We start from the raw sequence: 23404 nt of genomic DNA on the forward strand, positions 1-23404 counted from the left end.
AAACGATATATATAAAAGTTTAATTTTAGAGATAACTACTACCCTTTGGGAGAAAGATTTCCGACTTTTTGCCGTTAAATAATATCGGAAATCTTTCATTCGTCCATGTTCGATCTCATGAAAAGGGCAGACTACCAATATTTGTAAAGATTGGAATAAATTAAGTCCTTGACCGGCCCAAAAAAAATTCTACTGTTGTTTAACAGCAGAAAAAAAACTATTTCATCCTAAAGAAACCAAAAGGGAACACTCATCTAATATGATTGAGGATTTGATTGGGTTGAAACAAGTTATTATATGTATTACTAATTGCTCGTACAAGTTTTATTTTCTATTCTTTTTAGCCGCCCTTTTGTTTCTTTTTTCTTCTTCAACTCAACCACTTCCACATTCCATCTTAATCATATGATGTGATCCATTCAAGCGTCTATCTTTGGGGAACACCAAGTCCTCCAATATTCTATCAGTTCGTTGGAATTTTTGTATGCAATTTACCATGTTAAACTACATAGCAACTATGCAGTAAATAAGCCAACTTGGATTCTATAATATGCCTTCCATCCTAGCATCTGCGGATTCAGTAACTTCAGTTGAAAGGATGATGCTAATATAAAGGTAGATGGACACGTGGAGCGCAAAGAAAAGCTATACAATGACAAGTCTTTTAAACAGACTAATTAAGACAACTTGACATAAGTGAGCTTAGCGTTAAGATATATCAATCAATTCATAGACTTTTCACAAGGAAGTTCCTTGAACTAAAATATTGCATCTACCAAAAAAGGAAAAGAGAATCCATCAATTTCGAGGCTTTCCTTGCATAATTTGTGCGAAGCCCTCAGCGACCGGTGGTTGGGAACTAGTCAATCAGCATAATGTTGTATACGGACTTCCTCTCACAATATAAATAATCACATAAAATATGTAAACACAATGTATTTGTAGATTCTACATATATACAAACAGGAATAATATATATATCTACGAAATTTCTTACCAAATTACAGTAAAAGAAGTGATATATCATATCCCCTTTCAATAACATAAAATTCTCTTTAGCTTTCTCCGGCGAAACTGTATTTTAACATCGACTATAATTGAATAGACATTAAAAAAATAAACTATTATCAAAAACAGTGGTGCTTAAAATACGTGTTAATGCAGCATCTTTATAAACCAGGCCAAATGAAGCATCACTAAAACCTGAATAAAACCACGGACATGCATTCTTTCGATTATAGAGTACCATCGTAACTGGTCGACCATGGACCAAATAGTGGAAAAAGGGCAAACATCGTGATCCTCCAATTCAATGAGTCATGACCGAGAGAAGTATTATGGAAGGACAAGATTAAAAAAAATAAAAGAGAAGCTAAAGTTGTTACATGAGGAAGCATCAAATCTTAGTTTGGTACAAGGTTTAGTGTAATCAAATCAGTATGCCATATAGCTAACTCACACAAGGCATCAGTGACCTGATTGGAATGTAAGGTTGCTCATCTGGATCAGGCTGGAAATAGAGACGTCTTCACAATCTTAACTTAATGCAATTTTCAGTATGAACTAAAAAGTTAACAGAAGTATCTGAGACAGTTTTAGGCCCTCATTTGTAGAAATCGAAATCCGTCTCTGGCTTCTTCACATTGGTCCGATAACCTTTCTCGAAGTCCTTTGGAAGAATGACATATCGATTCTTGCGGACAGCATGCATCCCAGCTTCCTGACAGATCGCAGTAATCTGCACAAAGGTCATCAAATTATCAAATATCATTGATTGCAATTGTGGGTTCAAGCACAATGATCCAATCTCTTTCCCTCCATATGAATGGGAGCATGTCATTGGCTTTTCATAATTTGCTGCTGCATCAACAGTTGTGAACCTCTATTCTCTTTCGAGGTTGCCTAAAATAAACTACAGAGAGCTGTCCATTTTTACCTTTCCTTTGGGGAGATCTATGTTTATTATTAACATGTGATCAAATCTGTTTTATCCTCCCTAGGAAATGAGAGGTTTGTATAGGTAGTGATTTCCATCGTAGTTATAACCAAGCTTTAGCAATCTAGTTTCAAACATACAAGTTTGGAATTATTTTTCCTGATGGATTTTTTTCTCTATATCGTAGCATCTTTCCAAGTGCACAAGACACTTGCTTTACAAGGGGTCTGAGAGATGTACATGCCATAGCCTCATTTCTGAGAAGGTTGTTCCTGAGACTTGAATCCATGACCTCTAAGATACAAAGATAAGCCTTTACCATCTAGTCAATTGAGGAGAAGATTAGCAAATTTTGAAACGGAGTTTTATGTAGGATAAATGAAACCAATTCATCACAATCAAGAATGGTCAAAAAGAGCATCCCAGTGCACTGGGTTCCTGTCTCCGCAAGGTCTGGGTGGGGGAGATGTACATCCTTAATCTCATTTCTTAGGTTTCCAAGAATGGTGAGAATGAAAATCCAAAAACAAAAAATTCCACTTGAAAAGAAAGGAAATGCAAGAGCAACTCACCTCAGCAGCACTGATCTTGTCTGGTCTAGAAACATAATCTTCCAAGTCAACCTCATCACTGAGATTCATTTTAGCAGTGCAGACCTGAAGCCAACCCAGAAAGGATAAGAGATAGTCAATTTTCTAGCAATCATGGAAAACAACTTAACAAGGAAAGTCATCTATTTGTTTTTCACCAATTTTAATATATGACCCTAAGTAGTATTGCAATCCGTGTGCTTATATCTAAATAATTTTTATAAACTTCAGAAAGTGAGAAACACAGAAAATGAGGGAAGATACTTGCAATGTTGCACATGAATTCATGGAAAGTAATAATCTGAGAAATTCCGGAATGGAGTTGTGTCTTTCCTGTTTACTGACATAGTTAATATACCTAATAACCAATATATGTAGAAAATGGACTAGAGGGAGATAAGAAAGTAAACGTAGCCAGACCAAAATAAGAAAAAAGAAACCAAGATTGAAAGAAGCCATATGAATGCCTGTATAGATATCAGATGAGCATATCTCACAAGGAACAGGATGTAGTACTATATACCGATTGCATAACTTACTTGGAAAACTAGCCGTTTCTGCCTCCTATCAGGCAAAGGAAATTCAATTTTTCGATCAAGTCTCCCAGGACGTAGAAGAGCAGGATCTAGAGTATCTGCTCGATTTGTTGCCATTATGACCTTCACATTCACAGTTTGATCGAACCCATCCATCTGCAGTCAACCAGCATCTTATTATAGGAAGAGCATGCAACCGAGCAAGATGTGAGCACAGAAACTCCATGCTGAATTAAGGCTCACAAAGTAAACATTTATTCCCCAAACTCAACCAATTGAACAAAAAAAAAAAAATTAATATGCACACACATAACACGATGATAAAAAGGAAGGGTGAATCTTATGAGGATTCATTTAACATACTTTTTTCCTAATTTTAACGACCCCAGGAAATGCACAAAAATCAGAGTCGCACATCCCAAACAAGAGATAAGGTGAATTCATTAACAGTATATTCCCGACATCCATAGCTAGAAGATGGTGGATAAACAGAGGAACAAACCAACTGATGATGTGAATCAGAACCCAATATTATACTATAAAACAAATTAAACATGAACAGACCAAATAAAGGGTTGCAAGAAAGAAAGCATAAACGTAAGAATGTGAGAAGAACATGGAGGAAGCCCAATCCATTTACTTAATCAAATAAATGGTCTATCTAAGCTTTATTTAGTTTTCCTACAGCTTTCTTCTCTTTAATTCATGTCACCTTTCAATCACATCATCACGTAGAAAGGAAAAGCTATATAAAGAATTAGAGGAAACAATGTATAATTTTTAGGGAGCATTCATTTTGCAACAGTTAATAATCCTACCTGATTTAACAGTTCCATGAGTATACGCTGAACTTCTCTGTCAGCTCCTGTTTGAGCATCAAAACGTGCAGTAGCAATGGCATCAACCTCGTCAATGAAGATAATTGCAGGGGCATTCTCTTTAGCAAGACGGAAGACATCTCGAACCATCCTTGGACCCTGAAAATAAAGAGGTTAATGTATGAGGGGGAAAAAAAATCCAGTAGAACCTCAAGGAAAAATGTATATCGGTGTCAGAAATGCATAAGAAAATATCTAGGCCCTTCTCTCATTCTATAAAAAAATGGTTGGATTTAATCATAGATGAATCAGCCATACTAGGAGCCTTCCTAAGCTCTGATTCTAGCAGAAGCAGAACCAGTCCCTTTTCCCCCTTTTTGTTCCTTTCCCTCTGTCCTGGTGATTAGCGCGGTGTGGCATCTACCTTGTGGTTCAAGGAGTACCTAGCTTGTTCCCATCTCATATCCACATTTAAACTCATCTTCTTGGATTTGTTCTCAAAAAAAGAAGATTGTTTCTACTTAACCAAGTTGCTACTAAAATTATAGAACAAGGTCTACTTCAAACAAATACATGATAAATAAGCTCAGCCTCCTATTTTGACCCTTGCCCACAGAAAACAAAAATCATAAATGCGATTCAGATTGGAGCAGCTAGGAAATACTAGCATAACTTTACTTACACACAAAACCATCTAAGATGACAAGCACAAGTTCACAAGTAGCTGTCTCAAGCATCCAAGACAGTATGGAAAGTTGGGCTGGACCTAGGACAATGATGGCACCTTTAGAACCAATGAACCATAAGAAATATTTTCTATAGCTTCAACTCCCACAACCATGACTTTGGATGACAAAATGAGTACAATTTCAATCCCTCATATGTATGCAACTCTCTTCCATATATATATATATATACTCTTTTGGCACCTAACATGTCTTTCCTTTTTGTTTTCTTTACTAATGATCACCTAACTTGTTATTTGCAAACATTGGGGATAAAATGGTGTAGCAAATGCCTAACTTATACAACCATGCAAGAGAAGAAAGTCCTAATGTTCATTGAGGAACCTTAGAAGAATTTTTTATACTTATTTTAACTGTAGTAGATTGTTGGAACAATTTTATTCATGATTATCGTCATTGAGTCAAAGAAACAAACAGAAATAGGAAATCCAAAATGAAAAAGCACATCAAAAGTGTGAAAGCTTAATTAGTAACTACCTCTCCCAAATACTTCTGAACAAATTCTGATCCAACAACTCTTATAAAAGCTGCAGTTGTGTGATTCGCTACCGCTTTGGCAAGCATGGTTTTGCCTGTGCCTGGTGGGCCGTACAGAAGAACACCTCTTGGGGGATCAATTCCTATCTGCTTGTATAGCTCATGATGAGTCAAAGGCAATTCAACAGCTTCACGGATTTCCTGCTTTTGAATATCACAGCCTCCAATATCCTGGGTAGGAAATCGAAGTAGTAAGATGACAAGCCAATCCATTATTCAAGTAGACCTTTGGAAATGCTAAGAAAATGACAAGGTGATCAAACAATATACTCGGTGAAGTATCTGCAGAAAACAAACAGGAAAGACACTCGAACAGACAGGCAATAATTCAGATTATAAAAACTTAGACATACCAAACCAAGAAAAAATGGCTTCACTTGTGCTCATAAGAGTAGCTCCTTCATCAAGCAGTCATGTTGCTTGAGTAGCAAGATATTCCAAAGAATCAACCCCCAACTTACTCCCATATGACAACCTCCCTTGTCCATCTATGTTATGGTTTCAATTTACATTTTGATCAACAGAAACAGAATAAATAACTCTCAACGAGGTAGACTTTTTTAATCATTTCTACAGCATTTCTTGACACTACCACTTTGCCCTGTGTTTCAACATTTTGAATTACTAGAACAGTACTCCTTGCAATAAGAAAGTCCTACATGTTGTCTAACTTCTCTCCACAAGCATAGCTATGGGTCGGAGATCATGCGTCAAGATGAACAGCCTAAGAACTGTACAACAAATACTACTGAAGCTATATTCGGAAAACACATGAAGAGAAGAACTACATCTTGATAAACCACTCTAAACCAAGCAAACTAGTAATGCAACAATAATCTTATATAATGAATATCATCCCTAATCAATAGTAAGTAATATTTCTGTCTTTGTCACTTAAAAAGAAACCAAAACAGTTCACAACTTAGGCTAGTTAACTGCGAAAAATAATTAAGAGCAAGATATCACCAAATCATCCAGATGTTACTTCAGATGCAGGAAAGAAAATCAAAGATCTCCACTGCAAACTATAACACCAACGCTTAAAAACAGTTTTCATTATGTATTGCATCAATCCCTCGTCACGAGAGCACATGAAAAGGTAATCGAACTAAATAGATCAAGAGATTGGACGTCTTGCAATTGTGTTCTCTCCTAATCCCAAAACTACGAATCCACTGTTAGCAAATGTGCGAGCAATTAAGACCAAGCCACCCCCGAACCCTAACATATCGAAAGAAGACGACCTAAATCAAACTGTGGGGAGTAAGAAAAAAAAAGTCACTCCTACAATTAACAATCAAATGCCATTCCGTCAAGAAATGATACCAAACCACCCAAACCCTAAATAAATCAACAAATTTAAAGTAAAATCCAAAAATTCAAGAAGCGCGGGTCACGAAACGAAGTCTAGGGTTTCTTGCGTGTCCCGACCGCAAGTTATAGGTGACCTCACGACCAGCTTAACGAGGGAGATACTGTGGTTGCCCAAATTCGATAGAAACCAAAAATTGCACAAAGAGATGATCCCAAATCGCATAAGATCCATACTTTCAACAATCTAAACAAGAAAGCAAACTCTAGAGTTCCAAAACCCTTCAAACTCACATTATAAGTGACATCGGGCTTCTCCGACTGGCTAAGGAGCGAGATGCTCGAATCCGCCTCGGGCGGCAGCACATCTACTAGGGCGTTCGAGTGGCGATGGAGCGCCACGGAGGCCGACGGCTTCAACAGCTCCCTGTTGATGGTGCTCAGAATCCTCACATAGTAATTGGATCCGGTGGTGGACCCGACGATTCCATTGTTCTGGTCGACCATTTCCATGAACTGGCCAATGACGAGGGGCACGGACTGGATCCGCTTGACCTCCTCTTGGGCACGGAGGAGCTCGCGCTTGAGGTTCTTTTGCTCGTCCTTAACGTACTCCTCTTGTATGTCGACGAACTCGATCTGGCGCTGGAGCGACTTGAGGCGGCCGTAGAGATCGTCCTCGTCGTCGCCGGCGGAGGAGGAGGAGGAGGCGGCGGAGGCGGGGAAGCTTGGGGGAAGGGTGGGAGGGATTGGTGTGGGTTTCGGGTCGAGGGGGATCGCAGAAGCCGCCATCGTTACCGCTCGGTGCGAGGCGAGAATGGAATGGAAGACGAAGCGTCGAATAAGAATGGGTGTTTAGTTTTATTGATTTCTTATGGCGCAAGAGAGGGTTGGGTTGGGTTGGGTTGGGCATTATCCACTCAGTCCAACACCAAGATCCGATCTGTATCGGATCTGGATTTAAACGTCGCCTATTCGTCTTCAGGCGGATCCGCATTCGTAGTCAACTAGTATCATCTAAAATACAAATAATCTTGGGTTTTTAGCATATATACCCTTCTAAAATCTCATATTTTTATGTATTCTTTTCGAAAGTTGATATTTATATATATCTTGAAACATTTGATTATGTGATACTCTTGAAATCCTTTTTTTTTTGGCACGGCTCCTTAATTGTATTAAACCGCTAACTTTTTATTAAAACAACAGAAATATTCTTATTCCTTTTTCCAAATATTCATTTCAGTTATTAGTATTCATATCCTTTTGTTTGCTAATATTAAGCTATTAAATTACAGGTGTCAAAAGTAACTTCAATGGATTTCGAAGGGTATACATTATACATAAAAATATATATATATATATATAATTTTTTTGGAGGGATACACATGCTGAAAAAAAATCATATAAACTCCATAATTTATTTATATCTAGATGTAAATAATTAAGTCTTTTTAAAAATACTTAAATAGAAATAAATAATTAAGAACAAACGCAAATTTTTCTTTCTTGTGTGTGTGCGCTGGGGGGAAGGGTTCATATTCAAGTTCAATTTGCACTGTAGCTTTTAGCTACTCCTAATGCTGGCCAAATTCAGCTATATTGATTTAGAGAGCTCTCAGGCTTTCAAAGATGGTAGTCTTGGAACTAAAGTACACAAGGAAATGCGGAAAGAAAAAACAGTCACTATATGAATGATTCAAGTATTATAGAGCAGCAGAAACCCAATATTTGAAAGATCTCAGTTAAAGCAACACTGGCTTGACACAAAATACTAGCTTACTGCTCCATAGTAGTGAATCTTTAATCACTAGATCTACTTCATGCTGCTGAACAGCTATAGGGGGCTGTTTCTTAATGTTTTTGTGTGAATTTAGTTAACAATATATGGCAAAGAAATCTGGAAGCAGATAGATGCACCTTTCTTTGTTAACTAAACCAATTACAGCAGTAGACAAGTGACTTCCAGGATGAAACTTCCTAGCTGTGTTTACTCCAGGACTGAGTTAATGTTAGACCTGTCAATTATCATTTTATGCAATGGATGTTCTCTTCTTCCTCCCATTCTTCTTCCCTTCTGATACTTGTAAATTCCTTGCACTTTTATGTTGCTTCCTAGCACTAGGACCAAAAGTTGCAATTCGACCGATACCTCTAGATATGGATGCAAAGAAATCTCTGCCATGTTCCCCTGACCTACCATTCCTCATTCCCTGCTTCATAAAGGTATGCTCTTTCTCTAACTCACTGACCCTTACGCGCATCCTAGATATCTCGAGCTTGAGTTCTCGGTTCTCCCTTCTTAAGGATGCATAGTTGTCTCTGGGGGAGACTGCAGTACTTGGAATACCACTGCTGCCAATAAGCCTCTGTGAAAATGAACCATCAGCAGAACTCTCTGAAAGAGCTGACTTTAGGTGGAGTTGCTCAAAATAGAGGACGCGGATGACCATCTGGACAGGAAGGCGGTCATTTTGGGCTGCATGGTTGGAAGCTTCTTGGGAGAGTTTTTGGCAGTCTATGACCTTGCAGAGCTTCATACACTCGTTATCCGTCAGAGATGGATGAGCCTGATAAGGACCGTCAAATTTGGTCAAGCAAAACGAAAGACAAAAAATGATCTTCAAGAAGATAATAGTTGACAGTTTATATGGAAATGAATCCATGAAAATAGCAGTTAAGAATTAGTATTGTAAGTAGTATTTTTTTTTTCCTTTGCTTTTCTATTTGAGAATATTCAAGGAAGTAAAAAAATCAGTTTTCCACCACTAGAAGAACAGATAATCTATTCCAATGTACAGTTCGCAAAAGCATTAAAAACATCTCGCCAGAACCTGTTACAATTTTTGTAAATCTGGTATCATATTATTTTAACTTACAAGCAAAATAGATGATGTGTGCCTTTCAAAATGCAAGAAAATGATACAAGTGGCTCTACCAAAATTGTAAAGGAGAAAAGAGAGTATGCACAGGCAGATGCACAATTCTATGCAATAGATAGGATTAGAGTCCTTAATTACCTTTAGATATATGTCAATTGCCCGATAAATCCCATCATCAGATGTACGGGCATAATCTGGCAAGAGCTCAATAATTGCCATAAATTTTTGCAGCTTCAAATATGGATCTGGTGCAATTTCTGCAAGATATCCATCCATAAGTCTTCCTACTTTCAAGACTGAGCTGTGACTTGGAGATTTAAGACCTTCAGATTCATATCCACATTGTGAGGACTCTTCAGAGTCTTCATCTTCAATTCTTTGTAAGAAGTTGGCCATTATGCGATGGATGGTATCAACGTCGAACATTGAATCATTCATCTGAAATGAGGGGATCAGAAGGTCATCAAGTGATGCCATTTCCAGTTGGAGACCAATCCTTCTCTCTAGCTCAATCCTACAATCAAGGCCCCCATCAACCTCTATTGCCATCCGTAGCATTCCAAACAGAAAACATAGAGGAACTGATGTGATCTTCTCCGTTGCTAAGAGATCCACAAGAGCTTCCACAATTACTCTCTGCTTGACCCCTATAACAACACCAGAATCCCAATTTTGACGACCTTTGATACCCTTTAAAGATGTTTGAGCATAGTGCATCAATGATGTGACAATGCTGTCTGATCTAACTCCTGTTCTCCTCATAGCAGATATAACTCGCTGATAAAGCTCAATTTTTAGTACCGATAAATCTTCCACCCACCAATCTTGGCAATTCATTCTCAGCATCCCAGATTGATCATCACATTCTAAACGAGCCAAACCAGAAACCAATTGCTCCTTGCTGGCATTGATTGCGATAGCATCAACACACCTATCTATGACTCCGACTTCCTCCACCAAAGGATGCAAGCCCTCACATGTGCATAAAACTTCTATACACTTCTCCAAGTTTTGCATCACAATCTCATTCAGGTAGGCCTCTGCCCGAGCAATAAGGTTATCCTCCTGGTATTCTTCAGTCATTTCTAGATATTCAGCGATGCATCGCAGATGGGCCACGTTAGCAGTGGTTATTTCAAAGTTAATACCATAACAGAACTTCGCAGCAAGTTCAAACGCAAGGGCTCCTCCAGGTACATTGAGTAGATCCATCTTAGAAACATTTGGATCCCCAGAATCCACCATCATTTTACGAATTCTCCCACTTTGTGAAACAAAAGGGAACTATAAAAGCACATATAAAAGTCAAGTCATGAATTCGTTCAATATATCTCTATGAAACATATATGACCCTGAATGTGAGTTTGGCAAAACAAAACTATTTGGCATTGTATGAGATCAGAAAAAGGGATTGGCCAAAACTTGAATGAAGCAAAATGGACCATAAATATTTTTAATAATAAAAGATAAACTAAAAAAATAAAATCAATAACATAGAGAAACTGGTTAGCAAGGTTGTGAATACCTTGTGCAATAAAAATGACTGCCCATCCACATATATGGTCAAATCCCCAGCCACATCTGAGAATACCCTGCATAAAAATAGAGCATAATAGTTTAAAAGAATGTAGCAAACTATTATCGACATCATTGCTTACACTATCATCAGATCAAACTTACCAAAGTTAAGCTTTAGTAGAGCAACAAAACACACACACACACACACACACACACACACACACACACACACACACACACACACACACACACACACACAAATCACATTTCTATTATATAAAATCGCATTTACCAAATTTTTATGCATTTCAAGTTAAACAAAAAGGAAATCAAGTTGCCCAAATATCTCTTCTGCTCGTGAAGCTAATGAAATCAAAACAGAAATGGGAGGAAAGAAAGAGAGAAACAAAAAAAAAAAAAAAGATAAGAAGACCACCTTTTGCTAATCGGATTGCAGAAGCGAGGAGAAACCATGGAAGGCTTCGAACTAGGGTAGGGGAAAGAGTTCTCGCTCGCCACCATCGGAGAGAGAGAAGAGAACGCGCGAGAGAGAGAGAGAGAGTAACGGAAGTCGAGCTATAGTAGAGCGGAGGGAAACGGAAAAGAGGAAAGCGAGTTATAATTTATGCCTCGAGTTTGACAGTTATCTACGGTTTTGCCACCGAGACGTTAGAACTACTGGGAGAGTGGGAGACATTGGGGGACAAAGGCTTTGTACTGGACTGGTATTATGTCAGGTTTGGTCTATGGACTATTAGGAGTGGGAGAGAAGGTTGTTGGGAATGGATTCCCTGCAGTCCAGAGTGTAGGAAATTTCGCCTCTCAGAGGATGTCAACTTGTCCTAGGATGGAGTAACTTCTGCAGCTGGGGATGCAGAGGATCCTATATCAGAAGATTAATGTTGGTCGTCAATCATTTGAATGGTCCATTCATGTTGGGGTTCATGTGATTGAAATTATAATCTCACATACATGGCCATACAGAAGTACATTGAATTTGTTCTCCACATGCTCCATTGGTGGTTGGTTAATGGTAGATATCAAGTAAATCATTCAAAAATATCATTTTTTTTTTGTTATCGTTTATATTCGACCATATGAAAATTAATAAATCGACTTCTATATTTTACCTAAAATATCTCAAAAAAAAATTTGACGTTAATTGTAAAATACTGTATAAATGAGTTAAGATAACTACAAATATAAGTAACTCTTAATACCCTTAAATAAGCTTTTTTTAAGATTAAGATAATAATAAATTGGGGACGAGATTTTAAAATCAAATAGGAGTATTTTAGCTTCTTTTTTCTTTTCAGAAGTAATGAAATATTTGTTATTCTATTAATTACTGTTTGAGTAAAATTAAGCTTAGGTATTTTTGAGACAATAAAAGTAAAATGCACGAGTTGAATGACAAATATTAACTGGCTAGGATATAAAGGATTGTTTTTGATAAATTCAGCTGAAAACAGCTTGGACATAATAGGATGCTGGAATTGCCTCAAGAGTTATATAAAGAGTAACCACAAAACCAGTGGTACAACATTCCCTTTGCATCATGGCAATATAATTCCACCTATCTCAGTGTCATTCAATCGATATAACTTAACCTCAACTTGAAGATCAGCAGGCGATGTCTTTATGTTTTACAAGGATCAGGCCAGCAAAACAAATCAAAATGGCCTGATATGATGAGAAAGTCATCATTTATAACTAAGCAGGCTACTATCGCCGACGTTTTCTATCTCTTTGAGCTTTCCTAAAAGATCCAGGAGGCGTTTGAGAAACAGGTGAGTTCGCCCCATCAGATCCTTCTGCTTTTGCTGATTCAGCTGTTTGCTTCGTATCCATGTCAGCAATTTGGTCATCACTATCTTCAACCTCACTATTGATTGCTTTTAAAATGTAAATCTGCAATGGTACAAGAAGATCAATTATTGTCACCTCTGATTCATTAGCAAATGATACTTGAGAAAATTTACTCCTTTTCAGGAGTTATTTTTTACTTTTAAGTTTTAATTTACAACACTGATGGTCTAGATGTCTCAAAACCTGAAGTTGTCATGTCATGAGGTATAAATAGGAGAGAACAAAGTGCAAAATTTAGAAGACAAAAGGCAAAGATCAGTAGATTCATTATGTCAGAACCTTAAATCTGTCCGGCTGAATCAACTCAAATACCAAGCTATCCCCATCTTCCAGGTTATGCTCCATTGCAAAGCCTCTCCATCCACCACTTAGACCTGTTCGGTTCCCTATGTAGATGGCATCAAATTCTAAACCATTTTCATCTTCCAAAACCATTTTCATCTCCTTTGAAGGTAGATGCTGCTTGCAGAACTTCGATGGGAGACCCTTGTGACATGGCAGCATAATTACCCACAAACATAAGTTCTTAGTTTTGTTATTTGAATAGATCAAAATTTCATTCTCCATACAGGACCGACAACTTACAAGCCAAAAGCAGCTGGATACATGCGAGCGAACCATGGTTTTGACAAATGATGGGTTGTTGAGATCCAACCTACTTTGAAATTCCTCTGCTTTCTTTACTGCACAAACTTGCTCTTCATAAGAAGCAATTCTTCCAGTATATTCTCTGCCACTTTGATCACTCCTACAGTATCTGGTACAAAGGTATAGATTGGTTAAGTCGGTAAGTAACATAACAACCCGATGAAGTATTAATCAATTACTGTAATTGAAGAGCATTACCTTTTACGGTATGAACGAAGATCTATATCATCAACCTGATAAAAATGCTAAAGTGATTTAGTAATCTATCTTCCTCATGACAGACACAAGTTGATAATCAATTTCTGAATGTAAAATGAATACCTATAGTTGCAGATGACACAGTATGAGATTAAAGCTTGTTAAACATAGCACAGTATCTAAAATAAGTACCATTGCAGAAACTTACCTCATCGCGGTATGAAGGAGCAGGATTTCTTGCTCTTGAAGAGCGTCTTACTTCAGTAATTTCAAACTTTTTTCTTGACCTGGGGCTTGTGTGAGTTTTCTGTAGAACAAAATGTACTTTGTCTTAAAAGATTAAGTTCAGACTTCAGAGTTTTGTTTCCAAGTGAGAACTATGAAAGTAGTTTGAGGGGGAAAAGATAAAAAAAGGAAGAAATATGGAATCAACTTATGTAATTCCTTCCAATTTTATCCATTTGGACAGAGCTTCTCACATTCATTCAATCCATGTTATGCTCACCAGTAGCTTGTACTCACACTTCGCAACTTCCAACAAGCTTTTCGAAATCTTCGAAATTCCTAAATCCTTATCAAGCAAAAAACAATACCGTTAAGATAAATGAAATAGAAATTAGCATCTAAAACTATTTAGCAATCAAATTTCTTTTGTTTAACAATATTGTGCTGCTCAGATCGGACTAAAGCAAAGCTGCTGATGCATGTGAAATACCTTTGGAAAAAATATAAGCTCAACAAAGTACCTGAATCCAGAAGCCCCCATGAAAAATAAAAACAAATCGAACACAAAAGTGGTACCCATCTCATGTCAAATATTTTAAACAGAGAACTGACAAAATTGTTCTCTAATAGATACTTCTGTGGTAATATCCTATAGTACTATCCATACTGAAACATATAACACTTTCCCAAAAATATCCAATTATTTGCAGCCATGTTATCATATTTTCCCTTCTGCTTGATTTCATCCAACATTTATACTCCTCAAATTGACCTTTTGCCTTGTATTTAAACAAATATTCTAACTTATTCTTACTTTCTCGCATACTCTCTTATGCAGCTCCGTTGAAGAAAAGAAAACCCTAAGTAATAATTGCTCAACGATGTAGTACAATTAGCTGCCAAGAAAGAGGAAATACAAAATTTTGAAATCGTATAATCCACATCCTTGAATTCCATTCTACTACCAGTAGGAAATAAATCTATTACAAGATCCATTATTTCATACAATATGAGAAATATAAATGAATTCAAGTGTTCGTTTCGGTTGGAAAAACTTACCTCGAGGTGCTTCAGGTTTTCAAGAACCCTCTTTTTGCGAGCCTCCTCGTAGGAGCATTGCTCGGTAGTCATGCTCACCTTCTTCTTCTTCCTCCCGCTCGCTCTCTCTCTCTCTCTATGCAATGACCTTTTTGGGCAACGACGCCATCAAAAGAAGAAGTTTGAAATTTCCACTAAAAAAAAAGAAGTTTGAAATTTTGAGCATTTTTTATCAAAAAGAGGAGAGATTTTAAAACCGATGGGGTTCGGTGTGTCTCTGTACAAATCGAGAGTTTATGTCATATCAAGATTGATCAATAACCGTCCATTTTCTCTGATATATGCCGTATAATTTAATCGGAGTTATGGCAAATTCCTACCCGTTTGGTCATTGAGATGCTAATAAGATATTTTACAATTTTATCTCAGTTAAAAATGAGATAAAGATATCCAAATTATCGGGATACCCCCTTATTCCGGTGGCTAATTATTAAGGCTTTGTTTGGTTTGAAGCTAAGTCTCGAACTTATTATTTAACTCTATTTTTTAATTTTAGTTTAAATATTTTGAATTAAGTTAAGAAAATATAGTGTGTAGTTGTGAACTAGGCTACAATATAATATTATCTCAATTAAAAATGAGATAAAGATATCCAAATTATTCGGATACCCCCTTATTCCGGTAGCTAATTATTAAAGCTTTTGTTTGGTTTGAGGCTAAGTCTCGAACTTATTGCTTAACTCTATTTTTTTATTTTTAGTTTAAATATTTTGAACTAAGCTAAGAGGATATAGTGTGTGGTTGCGAACTAAGCTATAATATAATATTAATTTTAATATGGTAAAATAAATAATATATATAATTAGTAGACCAAAATACCGTTTGACTATAAAATTTAAAACTATTACTTTTTAATCAATTAAAAAAATTTAATACTGATTTGCAAGTTTATAAGGTAAGTACTCAAATAAACTTATATGCACACAAAGAGATTTACAGATTTTTACTTTTTATTTTTTTTTTCTAAAATCACGAGTCTACGAGCACTCTATAAATTATTATTGTAAACTTAGTAAAAATTTTAAAAAGAATTATAGGGAATGTATTCCTTTGAGAGAGAAATTATAGTTAGATTAAAATAAATTAAAATAAGAGTGAGATTATTACTTTGATATGACATAAAAAAATTGAGCATGTGTCATAAAGATAGTACTAAAATATTATTATTATTATATTTTATAAAATGTAGATGCAAGTTAGCAATCTTAAACTCATATTAAATTTATCAGTAAATTATATTACATGATAATTTAAAAAAAAATTTACTTGTGTACAAATTTTCTTTTAATGTTATTTTTTTTCAGCCACGGTGAAAGAGGAGCAATAAAAAGTTATGTTATTTTTGGAAGAGAGAGAAAAGAGAGGAGAGGGAGAGAGAAGAGAGAATACTGACAAGATATTATAGTAATAGATTTAAATTATTTTAAAATATTTTATTTATTGGGGACTAAATTTAATTATAAAAAAATAAAAATTAAAAAGTGTTTGATTAGAACTTGGCTAGGAATACTTAGCCAATTTCGGAACCCTGAACTGAAGACAAACAAAGGCTTAAACTTTTGAACTTTTATCTCTCATCTCAACTATTCATTCTCATTTTGCTCATTTTTTTAGAAAATTTCTATATGTATGAATTTGGAGCTAGGTTAGCAATGTAAAAATTGGTGAAATTACTTTTGAATCTTTTCATATTTTAGTTAATCTCTATTTCATGTTATATATATTTTATTTTATTTTAAAAGAAGGCTTTGATAATGATAATAAGAGTTGGATTAAGCAACTTTTCTATTGTTAATTGAGCATAAAAGGAGCAAATGAGAGATAAAATTTATAATAGCCTATAAAAAAAGTTGCATATAATGCATGAGAGCATGAAAGTTACTGTCAATTAAGATCAAATATGACCAAGCAAATACTGGTAATAACTCATAATTTTCAGATTAATTAAGCAAAAGTTATAATCTCTAACATATATAAAGTTGGTTAAATATAACAAAAGGAGGCACTCACTCGGTGCTCCATTTCTATCAAAAGATCTCCTATGGCTCAGCATGGACAGCATAAAACGAATAGAACGAATGTTATGGAATTGCAAATTACAGTAACACGACTGGATAAATTAACCATTAAGATTGGCATAGCAACGGCAGCGCGAGGATGTATATATCCTCTGTCAGAACTATAGTAGTTGCAGAGCACCAGGTAGTCATGGTGTGCCACTTCAAAGAAGCCCAGAAAAATTTGATCTTAAGGCGCAGATTGGCGAAAGAGATAGCTCCAAACAGTCGAGGAGAAGGAAGGATCACTCTATCGTCCCGTCTTTGCTCGTTTCATACTGCTACTGCCGAATGGAGAAACACTGCCGCTTGGATGGGGGCTGTCCTCTCGTAGACTCGAGTTTAACATCGCTAGCTCTCGAAGCTGTTGCCTCTTGTAGTGATCCTGTGATTCATCCTGCAGAATAGATTTAAGACATATGGGTCATCTGAAGAACCAAAAAGAAACTTGGACAAGTAGGTTTGATAATCATCTATTGTTTGCTTAAATTGGTGAGTCGGATATCTAATGAGAAAATTTGTTCACACAAGAAAAAAAATTCTAGAGAGATTATAACGTGTTTTTTACTTGCAAACTGACAGTGGAGAAAGGAGATATGCTTCAAGTCTTTACCACTGGTTTAAGCAACTCTTCAATGATTTCCTGTGCTTGTCTCAGCCTTGCATCAATAACATTGGCAGGTAACTCGGCCTCAATTAAGATATGCAGTGGATCATTCAAGTGTTCGTAGCCTGGTCTTCCCCTTAGTTTCTCCTCCTTCAAGGAGAGACAAAATTTTCAGCCTCACGCTAAAAAAAAGAGAGGAAACAAATTGCAAACACTATATAAGATCATGCAATGCACAAAAAAATCTCATTCGTCTGGCAATACACAAACCTGATCAAGATGCTAAAAAAATTTCAAGTAGGGGCAGATATCACAATTATAGATGTCTTCTACAAGTACAAAGTTTAACTGGTCAACATAATAAGAACGAGAAAGTGGTCGCCAAAAACATACACTTCCTAAGATCTTAAAATCATCAAGCTACAGGCACCAACTCGAGGAACTCTAGCATTAGAATTAGATGAATTAAGTGCAACGTGCTTTTTAAGTACGATGAAAATTGATGGGTCTTTTTTCTGACTTGATGAAGAGTTGGAAACACCATTTGCATAAACGATAAGGATGTGTATAATTATTAAGATCATAACTTATGCCCATTTTCAGTATATTTTCCATAAGTATTTGAAGCACCCATAGATATATTGTATCAACAAGTCATTTAGGTTTTATGTGATAAATTGATAATTTTTGCAATTATACTTTCAAAATTTAGGTGGACTAACTGAGAATTTGGTAGATCTATACCTCGAAATAATGAATGTCGTTCATCCATTTTATAAAGAAAAAGCTGGAAGAAAAAGTATAGCATATACAATGATGAAAGATTCTGGGATCTGCAAGGAGGTTTCAATTTCTATAAGTAAATTCAGAATCTACAAGTAATGAAACAAACTCTAGTTCAGCAACAAAAGCATGAAGAGGAAACAAGGATTTCTCATGCGTTGTTCTAATTAAGTTGCCTCCTTTTGATTAAGTTGAAGGATTGAGCTAAAGAAAACACAAGATATAAGAATATAACATGAACAGCAATATGACTATGAGATGTCTGATTCCATGAATGGAGTACTAATAAACTTCACAAAACACGGACTATTTCAGTTACCTTGCCAGGATCTTTTATTGAACCCTTTCCTCTAATGTAAACACGACAGCCTGTAGAAGCTTCGACCCTTTTCAGAGAATTTCCCCTGGGTCCGAGAAGGCGCCCAACGAAATTGAACTAAATGCAATGTAGAAACAAAATAACAGATTAAAACCTGATTTCATTAGTCAATGTGAATATTAAAACATACATTTGGGTAAGCATCCACTGGAATTTCCAAGCGCAAAATCTTCTTGACAATGTAAGAACTTGGGCTTGGGGGTGCTCCTTGCCAATCCATAGTCATTCCTTGAAGAGAACCTAATCTCTGCTAAGCGACAAAGAAAAATAAACATTCTCCATTTACTGGAAGTCTGGAAAACAAATCAAATGTGAGAAGAAAAACATATATGTAATACAGATGAAGAATGTGAAAAGAAAATGAAAAGGAAGTAACAAACTGATAATATGATAAAAATTCAAATAAGAAAAGATCACAATAGCTCTACAATGCTGAGAAGCATCTCATCAGTAGATACATACAGATAATTTGGACCTTCAGAGTCCATCAAGAACCAAGTGCCATAGTTATATAAAACTAATCTCATTCATGTGGCAGGCATAAAGCCAATAAAGTTGATTAAGCAATAAAAACCACAGGCATGATTATAAAAATACTTCAGAGAACCTTGTTTGTAATACAAAGAAGGAAACATTAATAATTTGCCGATCTGGCAGCTGTGTCTGAGCCAACTATTACATCAGTTCACAATTACATAACTCAACTTCTTATCTCCCATCTCTGAAGGCTACACGCCGGAAGAATAGTGATATGAAGTAGAGAGTGATAGCAACGATACCTCCTGCTGAAGCCCACTCCAAGCACCAAAACCACTGCCGCCAAAATTAGACATGAGATTTGGTGAAGACATGGGACTTGGACTTCCATGATGCAGCTTATCATAGTCCCCAAATCCATGATTTGGAACCATGCCTGAGACCCGCATAATCTCTGATAACACATAATTTTAGTGAATACTGTATGTCAAAATACAAGTTAAAGTATAATAGAATACATAGTTCAACAATCTCACTGGAGTAAATAGCAAGCTAGCTGTAACAGAATTAAGAATATCCTGCTTTTGGGCGGTTAACCCTGCAGAATAAGCATCGCGTATATTGTATAAAGCAATGGTTTGTCCATTGGTTAACTAGATTTACATTATCTGGATAATGGAAAAGTATTCTAATTGCATATTTACAGAGACAAAAAAAGGAAAAGGCAATGACTTTAATCGATATCTTCCAGAATGACAATTCAACTAGAAAAAACAGTATGCAGCAGCCTTTTCCACCAACTTTGACTTGTGGCACCTTAACGATCTAATATACTCACAACTTGTCATCCCATCTGGGTTTCCTACCTGTTGCATGAACTTACTGCATGAATCAAATCAATCTCTGTTAGCTCATTTCCTAATTAGGAACTTGAACCAACTTCCATGACTAACTAGAGGACGAAAGTCATAAAAATTTGATCAGTCATTTATAGATATTTGTATACTTAGGATTTGCAATGTCAAGACCTATCCTGATGGAAGAAGTACTTGATGCTTAGTTCAGATACCTATTACAATAATATTGTAGGACATAATACTAATCTAGAGCAAGTTCATTCTGCCAAAACCAAAAACCTATGCTTTCACTCGTTGAACTGAACATGAAAGCCATGATGGATTTCTTCACATCACCAACAAGATAATGATTGCATGCAAATTTCTGATGTAGAAGATGTTATCTCCTTGATATTAAAATCATAAAATACATAATCAGAGAAACATAGTAGGAAAGTAGGCGCAAATGAAGCAAAGGACAAATTTTGACCACAATGCTAAATAATGATTACTGGTTTTCAAAATCCCTATCATGCTAGGCTGCGAGTTACAAAGGCACCCCATATAACATAAATAATCTACGGCAGAGGAGAAACTCATGATCTTCCCGACATAAAATCTGTGCTAAAGCCACATACTTGAGTGTATCCACTGAAAGGCATTCCTTATGAAGCTTTTTACCTGAACTATTTTAGGATGAACATTTGCATTTCTCATCTCAATTAGTACTGTCAGGACTCTCCTACATGCAAAGATGAACAATCTAGCACCAACTGACAAGTTAATTATGTAAAGATGAACTAGATTTAAAAGCAACAGTCAGATACTAGACTAATGAAAACTTAAGTGGAAAAACGTTCCATGAGGATTTTATCCCAATGAAAGGATATGGTAAAATCAAACATCGCCCGAGAGATACAAGGTCGAGCAAACAAGATTAGCAATCGCCACAAATAACAACAAAAGAAAGAGGAATGATCTATAAAGGCGGAACTGGCGATGCTAGAAGAAGGTGGAACAGCTGTCTGTGATCAATCAAGAACCCAAATTCCTAAACCTAATTCAAGAAGGGATCCTCTCCAAATCGGAATTAGCAGTTAGGGATACAAATGATGGCACATATCATCACGCACAGCTGCGAATTGAAAAGACCAACAACCCAGATTAGCAATTCGAATCAGAACGTCACAGGAATCCAACAAAGCTCTTACCTTGATTCAACAACCGGCTACATATCGGAAGAACCTGCATGAAAGGCCCGAGCTTTTGGTGCTCCGCCAACAGCTCCGCTAAGTACTGACCACAACTGAGAAAAAGACGAAAGACCCAAGATTCAAGAACATCAGAAGTCATCAAAAGCACAGAAATTTTAATAGGGAATCTATTGTGAGATGCATCTCTCAAACATATCCTTCTATACCTGCCTATCTCTGGTGTGCCTCTTATCTGTGGTGATAGGGCTCTTGCAGGGGAGAAGCTGTTACTATACAACCCTGACATGATGGTATAGATAGAGAGAGAGGGAGAGAGAGGGAGAGGGGGGGGAGAGAGAGAGGAGGGGAGAGAGAGAGGTAGAGGAAGAAAAGGTGATTGATAGAGAGCAAAAGGGAAGAAGAGGAAGTGAGATGGTAGAGAGAGGAGAGGAGAGAGTCTTGAGTTCCCTTTCTCAATGCGGGCAGCCCTGCTGCAATCCCCCTAAAATTTGTCAATAGACGGGAAATAGTAAAATGGGTGGTAAAGAAGATGAGTGGCTCTGTCGTTTTTTTTTTTTCCCCCAGTGAGAGGTTTAAAACCAGTGCGTGGGTTTAAGAGAGGGATCTCTGTGTCTTTACTTGGGCCTTTCACTGTTTCACTCCATGAGAGAGAGAGAGAGAGAGAGAGAGAGAGATTTATTCCATCTACCAATGTAAAAAGTTTCTAGAAAGAGAAAAATATTTTTGCCCATAGATAGTTCTGCAATAAAAAAGAGATAGAAAGAAGTGGGAAATTGAATAATCCCTCGCTGCCTTGTGTGTACTCAAAAAGACATGTTCTAAGAACTTTACTCAGACCCACCTTGCTGGCATGTAAAAAGATGAGGGGATTGTTCCTACCAAAATTCGACATAGATAGAGAGAAAAAGGAAAAGAATATCCTGATATGTTTATTTCGCAAAATTTTCAATCTAAATTTAGACATCCACGTTAGTTACATCGATCATATATTTGATAACTCTGATCTTATCCGCTCAAATTTTATAACTTTTTGTATTTTCTTTGAGCATGCTATAAATTATTAGGCCATCACCTAATAAAAATGGGTGGTGTTATGTAATAAATCAATAATGATAGTAGTGATTTAAAAAATAACCCATCTATTTATCATGAATGGTGGGTCCAATCTTTTAAACAACTTGTATTTATTAGGTCTACAATTTTCTTTTATTTTCTTTCAAGTCTCTACATCAATCATTCTTTCTTTTAAATAGGGACTTGATCTTAAGAAACTATATTTCGTAATGTATCAAAAATGTTAATAACGAATAAGATTTTTATGTGCTCTTTGAGTAAAATTGAGACCTATAATAGAGTTTATTCTTCAAGAGCATTAAATGGATTCACATGAAGAAAAAAAATTGCAAGGCTCCACCCACCTCAGGATAGGTGAAACAGCAAAAGGATCACCTTTCTTTCTTTTTTTCTTCTTTCCTGTGAACTTAATGAGATCTCCATTAAAAGCCTCCATATCTATGAGATATAAATTTTCTTTGACCAAAGTATTTTCAATTGGAAGATGTGATTTTTTAACCAATGTATTTTGAAAGAGGAAATAAAAACTATGACGGACATGGATGTTACTGTAGAGAGAGAAATGAGTAGTAATCCATGAAGAAAAGTTTCTACTTTTATTGAAGCTCTAAAGGAGAAGAAACAAATCACATTGATGACTCTATTTTGTGGGTAGCATTTATTTACACCCAACAACGTCCAGAATTTTGAAAAATTAGCTCAGTTTTTTTTTTCATGAAGATGTAAACGTAACCAACTATGTGAAGAACCATAGGCCACTTTGAATCCTTACATTTACTTAGAAGAAACAAATTATATCGTAACGTACGTAATCATATAGTAACGTACATGAAGAAAATTACAAAATTGAGTGAGATATGACATAGTGTTTTATTATTTGAAGACTCTTTTTTTTTGACACTATGTGACTATATAAAAATTTTGAAATATTTCTTTTGTTAGTTATGTATTATTATTTTTATTTAAAATATTATATGATTAATTTTAGGCTATGTAAGTATTTTATTTTGGAGAAAATAAAGAAAGGTAAGACGATTATTTAATATTTCTTATTAAAATTATCGA

The 23404-nt window shown here is 36.0% G+C and overlaps 4 protein-coding genes across 8 annotated transcripts; all 4 read right to left on the reverse strand.

Moving 5' to 3' along the window:
• Positions 1-1277: 1277 nt before the first annotated feature.
• On the reverse strand, positions 1278-7355 carry LOC140798428 (26S proteasome regulatory subunit 6B homolog). The gene is made up of 6 exons (XM_073152244.1): positions 6769-7355; positions 5104-5334; positions 3881-4039; positions 3066-3218; positions 2509-2592; positions 1278-1738 (listed from the first exon to the last, which is right to left on the reverse strand). Exons 1-6 carry the CDS (start codon positions 7264-7266, stop codon positions 1604-1606), a joined length of 1260 nt encoding a protein of 419 aa, XP_073008345.1. The 5' UTR covers positions 7267-7355; the 3' UTR covers positions 1278-1603.
• An 808-nt stretch (positions 7356-8163) lies between these two features.
• On the reverse strand, positions 8164-11430 carry LOC140798511 (putative BTB/POZ domain-containing protein At3g08660). Its single transcript, XM_073152363.1, has 4 exons — positions 11311-11430; positions 10882-10948; positions 9495-10640; positions 8164-9044 (listed from the first exon to the last, which is right to left on the reverse strand). Exons 1-4 carry the CDS (start codon positions 11394-11396, stop codon positions 8508-8510), a joined length of 1836 nt encoding a protein of 611 aa, XP_073008464.1. The 5' UTR covers positions 11397-11430; the 3' UTR covers positions 8164-8507.
• Positions 11431-12347: 917 nt separating this feature from the next.
• LOC140798888 (B3 domain-containing protein Os05g0481400-like) lies at positions 12348-15120 on the reverse strand. Of its 2 annotated transcripts, none has more exons than XM_073152972.1 (7): positions 14874-15120; positions 14095-14160; positions 13798-13896; positions 13590-13624; positions 13329-13500; positions 13023-13229; positions 12348-12785 (listed from the first exon to the last, which is right to left on the reverse strand). In XM_073152972.1, exons 1-7 carry the CDS (start codon positions 14943-14945, stop codon positions 12600-12602), a joined length of 837 nt encoding a protein of 278 aa, XP_073009073.1. In that variant the 5' UTR covers positions 14946-15120; the 3' UTR covers positions 12348-12599. The 2 variants fall into 2 exon arrangements, with proteins under 2 accessions (XP_073009073.1, XP_073009074.1); XM_073152973.1 differs by having other exon boundaries at positions 14069-14160; positions 14874-15022.
• Positions 15121-16825: 1705 nt separating this feature from the next.
• Positions 16826-21959, reverse strand: LOC140798580 (KH domain-containing protein SPIN1-like). 4 transcript variants are annotated; one of them, XM_073152463.1, is made up of 7 exons: positions 21472-21959; positions 21263-21357; positions 19518-19669; positions 18869-18985; positions 18679-18795; positions 17583-17726; positions 16826-17366 (listed from the first exon to the last, which is right to left on the reverse strand). In XM_073152463.1, exons 1-7 carry the CDS (start codon positions 21549-21551, stop codon positions 17220-17222), a joined length of 852 nt encoding a protein of 283 aa, XP_073008564.1. In that variant the 5' UTR covers positions 21552-21959; the 3' UTR covers positions 16826-17219. The 4 variants fall into 4 exon arrangements, with proteins under 4 accessions (XP_073008564.1, XP_073008563.1, XP_073008565.1 ...); XM_073152462.1 differs by having other exon boundaries at positions 18869-18988; positions 21472-21845; XM_073152464.1 differs by having other exon boundaries at positions 18869-18988; positions 21476-21830.
• Between the last annotated feature and the right edge of the window lie 1445 nt (positions 21960-23404).

The sequence above is a fragment of the Typha latifolia genome, chromosome 12 (genome assembly GCF_019914945.1).
Source record: "Typha latifolia isolate L0001 chromosome 12, TyphaL0001v2, whole genome shotgun sequence".
In the NCBI taxonomy this organism is placed as follows: Eukaryota; Viridiplantae; Streptophyta; class Magnoliopsida; order Poales; family Typhaceae; genus Typha; species Typha latifolia.

Excerpts from the sequence above, each read along its gene's own strand:
- LOC140798428 (XM_073152244.1), bottom strand. The coding sequence starts at position 7,266 with ATGGCGGCTTCTGCGATCCCCCTCGACCCGAAACCCACACCAATCCCT. Across the intron at positions 4,040-5,103 it reads TTCAGAAGTATTTGGGAGAG|GGTCCAAGGATGGTTCGAGA; the intron begins GTAGTTACTAAT and ends CTTTATTTTCAG. Across the intron at positions 3,219-3,880 it reads TCATGGAACTGTTAAATCAG|ATGGATGGGTTCGATCAAAC; the intron begins GTAGGATTATTA and ends GGTTGACTGCAG.
- LOC140798511 (XM_073152363.1), bottom strand. The coding sequence starts at position 11,396 with ATGGTGGCGAGCGAGAACTCTTTCCCCTACCCTAGTTCGAAGCCTTCC. Across the intron at positions 10,949-11,310 it reads TGCAATCCGATTAGCAAAAG|GGTATTCTCAGATGTGGCTG; the intron begins GTGGTCTTCTTA and ends ATTTTTATGCAG. Across the intron at positions 10,641-10,881 it reads AGTCATTTTTATTGCACAAG|TTCCCTTTTGTTTCACAAAG; the intron begins GTATTCACAACC and ends GTGCTTTTATAG.
- LOC140798888 (XM_073152972.1), bottom strand. The coding sequence starts at position 14,945 with ATGACTACCGAGCAATGCTCCTACGAGGAGGCTCGCAAAAAGAGGGTT. Across the intron at positions 13,625-13,797 it reads CTCCTTCATACCGCGATGAG|GTTGATGATATAGATCTTCG; the intron begins GTAAGTTTCTGC and ends CATTTTTATCAG. Across the intron at positions 13,230-13,328 it reads TATCCAGCTGCTTTTGGCTT|GGTCTCCCATCGAAGTTCTG; the intron begins GTAAGTTGTCGG and ends CCATGTCACAAG.
- LOC140798580 (XM_073152462.1), bottom strand. The coding sequence starts at position 21,551 with ATGTCAGGGTTGTATAGTAACAGCTTCTCCCCTGCAAGAGCCCTATCA. Across the intron at positions 21,358-21,471 it reads GGCACACCAGAGATAGGCAG|TTGTGGTCAGTACTTAGCGG; the intron begins GTATAGAAGGAT and ends TCTTTTTCTCAG. Across the intron at positions 18,796-18,868 it reads CAGTGGATGCTTACCCAAAT|TTCAATTTCGTTGGGCGCCT; the intron begins GTATGTTTTAAT and ends CATTGCATTTAG.